The sequence below is a fragment of the Theropithecus gelada genome, chromosome 20 (genome assembly GCF_003255815.1).
Source record: "Theropithecus gelada isolate Dixy chromosome 20, Tgel_1.0, whole genome shotgun sequence".
NCBI lineage: Eukaryota > Metazoa > Chordata > Mammalia > Primates > Cercopithecidae > Theropithecus > Theropithecus gelada.
The window spans coordinates 46,365,902-46,371,413 of NC_037688.1; the positions used below are offsets into that span (position 1 = coordinate 46,365,902).

At 61.2% G+C, this 5,512-nt stretch overlaps 2 protein-coding genes across 5 annotated transcripts in view; one reads left to right on the top strand and one right to left on the bottom strand.

Annotated features, from left to right (window-relative positions):
• Positions 1-2,161, top strand: part of CTU2 (cytosolic thiouridylase subunit 2) — a 9,363-nt gene extending 7,202 nt beyond the window's left edge. For 2 of the 4 annotated variants that reach the window (XM_025370918.1, XM_025370916.1), the window contains 8 exons: positions 124-259; positions 467-598; positions 958-1,049; positions 1,161-1,264; positions 1,364-1,514; positions 1,633-1,699; positions 1,821-1,879; positions 1,955-2,161. In XM_025370918.1, the coding sequence (XP_025226703.1) occupies positions 124-259; positions 467-598; positions 958-1,049; positions 1,161-1,264; positions 1,364-1,514; positions 1,633-1,699; positions 1,821-1,879; positions 1,955-2,024 (811 nt within the window). In that variant the 3' untranslated portion in view covers positions 2,025-2,161. Of the gene's footprint in view, positions 1-123; positions 260-466; positions 599-957; positions 1,050-1,160; positions 1,265-1,363; positions 1,515-1,632; positions 1,700-1,820 lie in introns of all 4 variants that reach the window. The other 2 variants (XM_025370917.1, XM_025370914.1) reach the window with 2 other exon arrangements.
• Positions 2,123-5,512, bottom strand: part of PIEZO1 (piezo type mechanosensitive ion channel component 1) — a 69,743-nt gene continuing 66,353 nt past the window's right edge. The window contains exons 23-29 of the mRNA XM_025369732.1: positions 3,827-4,086; positions 3,612-3,704; positions 3,358-3,530; positions 3,160-3,282; positions 2,997-3,076; positions 2,697-2,883; positions 2,123-2,623 (exon numbers count right to left, since the gene is read on the bottom strand). Of these exons, the coding sequence (XP_025225517.1) occupies positions 2,374-2,623; positions 2,697-2,883; positions 2,997-3,076; positions 3,160-3,282; positions 3,358-3,530; positions 3,612-3,704; positions 3,827-4,086 (1,166 nt within the window). The 3' untranslated portion in view covers positions 2,123-2,373. The remainder of the gene's footprint in view (positions 2,624-2,696; positions 2,884-2,996; positions 3,077-3,159; positions 3,283-3,357; positions 3,531-3,611; positions 3,705-3,826; positions 4,087-5,512) is intronic.

Consider the following 5,512-nt stretch of genomic DNA (forward strand, 5'->3'; position numbering starts at 1 on the left):
TGCCCCCCCCCCCCCACACCCCTGAGCCCCCCCCCCCCCCGCGCCGGCTCCCCCCCCGCCCCCCTGGGGCCCCCCCCCCCCAGGTCTTGGCCCCCCAGGCCCCTGAGATGCTCTGTGCTTTAGGACCCACCTGATCCTGCACATGGCCCGAGCCCACGGCTACTCTAAGGTCATGACTGGGGACAGCTGCACACGCTTGGCCATCAAGCTCATGACCAACCTGGCGCTGGGTCGAGGGGCCTTCCTGGCCTGGGACACGGTAGGCAGGGACCTGGGTGTTCAGGAGGCCCATCCCCACCTTCACCCCTTCGACCACCTTCACTGGAGAGCAGCCTCTCGTGTATCAGTCCTGCAGCCTCGTGGATGGTTGTGGGATGGAGGTCTGTGACCTCCCCCAGCTGGCAGGGGAGGAGGGAGGAGCACATTCGGGCCTTGACCTCAACCACACAGCCCCCGCCTCCCCCAGGGCTTCTCGGATGAGCGGCACGGGGACGTGGTGGTGGTACGGCCCATGCGGGACCACACCCTGAAGGAGGTCGCTTTCTACAACCGCCTGTTCTCCGTCCCTTCTGTTTTCACACCGGCCGTGGACACCAAGGTGGGCCATGTGGACGGAGCAGCCTCTCTCACCACTGACACCAGGGTGGGCCTTGTGGGCTGGGCAGCCTCTCACAGGCTCAGGTCACCAGCACACCTTCAGTGACTCCTGCTGTATTCCCCCAGCAGTGCCACATCCTCTCACCCGCCCTGTGCCCTGAGGGCGTGGGGTTGACAGGAGGACCCCACAGTGGGTGCACTGCTGAAGCCGGTTCCCTGGCTGCCTTGAGCCGTCGCAGCAAAGCCAGATCCATGTGGGCCAGCAGCGTGGAACCCACGGCACCTGCCCCGGGGACTCTCTGCCCCAGCCTGGGGCTGGCCTCTGGTCTTTCCCATAGCCCCCAATCTGATTGTCTCTAGGCCCCTGAAAAGGCCAGCATCCACCGGCTGATGGAGGCCTTCATCCTCAGGCTGCAGACCCAGTTCCCCTCCACTGTCAGCACTGTGTACAGGTGTGTGTGGGTGTGTGCGGGTGCTGAGCTCACCGCTCGTGCTCAGGCCAGGGCTTAGGGTGGAGCCGCAGCCCGTGCAATTCACCTGCTCCTCCCACACCCTGGCCACAGGACAAGTGAGAAGCTAGTGAAGGCCCCCAGGGACGGCTCTGCTGCCGGCGACTCCAACCCCTGCTGCCTCCTCTGCATGTGTGCCCTGGATGTCGATGCGGCTGGTCTGTGTATCATGCTCTTGGGGTGATGGGGGAGGGAGCTAGGGAGTGGGCGTGGGGGCTCAGCAGCCCCAGGCTCCCTCAGCCCCTTTCTGCTTGCAGACAGTGCCACGGCTTTTGGGGCTCAGACCTCCTCACGTCTCTCCCAGATGCAGTCGCCCACCCCTCTGACAGAGACCCGGACACCCCCGGGGTCCTGCTGTTCTCCAGGGGTGGGCCAGGTCCAGGGCTATGGCCAGGGGGCCTGCAGGAGGTGAGTCCCTGTTCCTGCCACCCATGGCCAGCTGCATGAGGGGAGGGGGACCTGCCCTTACCCCACAGTGCACAGCACTGAGGTGCCAAGGTGGGCACAGCCAGCTCTGCTCCCGCAGGGAGGACCCCCAAGCCTGCATCGAGGAGCAGCTGTGCTACAGCTGCCGCGTGAACATGAAGGACTTGGTGAGTGCGTGCCCACCTGCCCCGGGCCAGGCTTGGGGACGTGGGAAGGCTGTCCCCTCATGGGTGGCTCGAGGGGGTGCTGGCAGGTTTCGTGGCCCCTTGACACCGGCCTCTGTTGCAGCCCTCACTGGACCCCCTGCCGCCGTACATCCTGGCCGAGGCCCAGCTCCGCACACAGAGGTACTGGGGCCCCCACTGCTGTGGCGTGTGGGGCAGGGGCCTTGGGGCTGGTGCCCACTGCAGCTTTCTCTCTAGGGCCTGGGTCTTGCAGGAGATCCAGGACTGTCTGATTGAGGACAGTGACGATGAGGCAGGCCAGAGCTGAGCCTGAGGAGGTGCTTGACGAGACAGCAGGTGGTGGCCGCCTGGTGCAGGGCCCACCACACTGGAGCTGGAAGGCAAGGACGGGGGACTGGCCTCCGATTGTCCATTTGTATAAATAAAACATTTTTAATTAAAAAACTCTACAGTACACATAGCGGGGGGCAGCACCACCCCGGCCATGGGGATGCATGTCCTCCTCTGACAGCAGCATCAGGGCTCAGGCAGGCCGGGAGGATGCATCACAGCTGGCGGCCTTGGATGGGGCAGTGGCTCCCCGGCCTGAGGAGTGCCTCCCCCTGTGGCCACGCTGCCCAGCAGGCCGGCTCCTTCCCTCTCGGGCGCAGCAGCTCCTACTCCTTCTCACGAGTCCACTTGATCATGGTCTCTGGTGAGCGGTAGAGGAAGATGAGCTTGGCGTACAACTCCTCCTCCAGCTCCAGCTCACGAGTCTCCCGCACCAGGAAGATGTCCTGGCAGAGCTTGAGGATACGGTCCACGCACGGCAGCTCCTCGAACATAATGGAGTGCGAGATCTCGCTGAAGAATCCACGCACGAACTTGCCGATGACCAGCACGATGGAGACATACAGCCCCATGATCCTGCGGGGGAAGCTGGTGAGTCCTGGGGCCGCCCGGAGCCCCCTGAGCTGCAGGGTGCCCCCCAGCCACTCACCCGTAGCCAGCCAGGAAGCCGAGGCTCGGTGGGCTGACTTTGTCGCTGAAGATGACCATGGGCAGCAGGTTGCAGTCGGTCCGGCACTCCTGCAGCTCGATGACCCACCATTCAAGGAAGCCAGTGGCCCCCGCACCCTGCTCCCTCCGCAGCTGGATGCGCACGCCGAGGTAGTCGGCCTCCTCGTCTGGGGCGGAGCGAGGAGACGGTTGGGGCCGCAGCCACCCCTCTCTGGCCTCCCCCAGCCCCGGCGCCCGTCACCCCTCTCTGGCCTCCCCCAGCCCCGGCGCCCGCACTCACTGGGCTGCAGCTGCTTCACAGGGTTGGCTTCGGGCCCATTGGGGGCACGGATGTACTTGGGGAAGAGATTTGGGATGACCCTGCAGGGAGGTGCTGGCAGGTCAGGCCTGGCCCAGCCAACCTGGCCCAGCCCTCCTGCCCACCGCCCGGGCCCTTCACTCACACAGACTGGTCCGAGGTGCCCTCGAGCAGGCTGGCGAGCTGCCGCCGTGCAGTGCTGTTGGGGGCCAGGGCCAGCATGTGCTTCTCGTTGGCGTACTCCACGGTGCCTCCCTTGGCCAGGTCCCTGGGGGTGGGAACACAGCGTGACCCACTGTGGTGGGGCCACTCACCTAGGCCCTGCCTCAAGTCCAGGACGCACCTCTGGAAGTTCCAGGTGAAGCGCAGGGTGATGTCAGCCGTGCCGTTGTAGAGCTCCCGCTTCATCTGGGCGCGGCTGGGTGGGCTGATGCGCCACAGCGCCCCGGAGCTGCCCTCAATCTGCGCCGTGACGATGTCCTCAGGGCTGTACTGGCTGATGAACTGCATGGCCAGCTGGGTACAGGTGACACCCTCAGTGACTGCAGCCACCTCCCCCATCCCCCACCAGGCTGTCACAGGGCAGAGGCCACTTACCGGGTGGGGGTCAAACTGCCGGGACAGCTCCTCGTAGGCCTGGGCCGTGAAGGGGATGATGGACGGCTGCTGGGCGCTCATGGTGAACAGCGGCTAGGGGCAGGTACGGGGACACGGGGCCATGAAGATGAGTGTGGAGGAGCCGCTGGGGGTGGCACGCCGCCCTGGCCAGAACCCTCGGGGTGAGAACGGACAGGTGGGCCACACATGCTCACCTCGTAGCCGCCCAGCTTGAGGGTGACGGTGACATCAACGGGCTGGTTGACGACCCCGACCACGGAACGCACCAGCGACATGAAGAGCAGTGGGAACCAGATGATGGCGATGAGGAAGAGGATGATGAGGCCACCCATGCCGTACTTGACGATCTTCTTCTTCTTCTGCCCTTTGGGCTGCGGATATTTCTGGAGGGGAACGACACAGGTCATACACTCAGCTCTGCCCTTCCTGCAGGTCACATGACCGCATTCTCCAGCTCACCCAGCAGCCCACAAAAGCCCCAGCCTGACCTCGGCATGGCACAGCTGTAGTAATGGCGGGCAGACGCAGGCCAGTGGAGTAGAACTGAGGGTCCAGTTGGAACCCAGGGGCCACTGATCTTAGACAAGGGAGCTGTGACCGTTCAGTGGGAACGGACCACCTTTTCACCACAGTGCAGGCACCGCCCCAGGCAGGAGAATGAGACGCAACTCCTGCCTCACACCACGTGCCAAAATTTACCTCAAAGTGGATCAAAGAGCTAAACTTCAGAGCTAAAACTATAGAACTTTTAGAAGAAAACGGGCAAATCTTCATGAATCTGGATTTGACAAAGGAAACAAAGTAAACCAGATGTTACCAAAATAAATACTCTGCGCTTCTAAAGACGCCATCAAGAAAATGTAAGAGACAGTCCATAGAATTGGAGAACGTTTCTGTAAATTATATCTGATAAGGGTCTGGCAACCAGAGAATACAGAGAATTCTTCCAACTCAGTCATTTCTAGCCGATGTATCTACAGAAAAACTCTAATAAAAACCCAGCTGCCGGGCGCAGCGGCTCATGCCTATCATCCCAGCACTCTGAGGTCAGGAGTTCGAGACCAACCTGGCCAAAAATACAAAAACTAGCCAGGTGTCGTGCACACCCGTAGTCCCAGCTACTCGGGAGGCTGAGGTGGGAGAATCGCTTGAACCTGGGAGGCAGAGGCTGCAGTGAGCCAAGATTATGCCACTGCACTTCAGCTTGGACAACAGAGCGAGATCCTGTCTCAGAAGCCCTGGAGAAAGGATTTGAATAGACAATTCCCCAGAAAAGATACACAAATGGCCCAGCACATGAAAAGAAGCTCAACATGGGTCAACAGGGAACTGAAAAAAGCCCACAGCAAGCCACCTGTTCAGCAGAAATGGCCAGAACAAAGAAGACATAGCAACAGGTTGTTGAGGATGTGGAGAAACTGGAACCTCGTGTTGCTGGTGGGCACCTAAGATGGTGGAGCCACTGTGGAAAACCAGTGGCTCCTCACGATGGAAACCACCACCAGCCCTTCCAGCCCTGGCGTGCAGCCATAGAACCGGGGGCATGGGCACACACGTGTACCCTGGCATGCCTGGCAGCATCATGGGCAACAGCCCATCAGTCCACACGTTGTGGTCCATCCATGCCACAGGATATCATTTGCCCATAAAAAGGAAGGCCATACTGCCACATGGGTGGACGTCGAAGACACCATGCTGAGTGAGGAAAGCCAGTCACAAAAGGACAAATGCCGTCTGAGCCCGTTTTCATGAAATATCCACTGTAGGCAAATCCATAGAACCAGGACCTAGACAAGGGGTTACTGGGACCAGGGGAGGGGGAAACGGAGTGACAGCCAGTGGGCACTGGGTTTTTTCTTGTTTTTTTTTTTTTTTTTTTT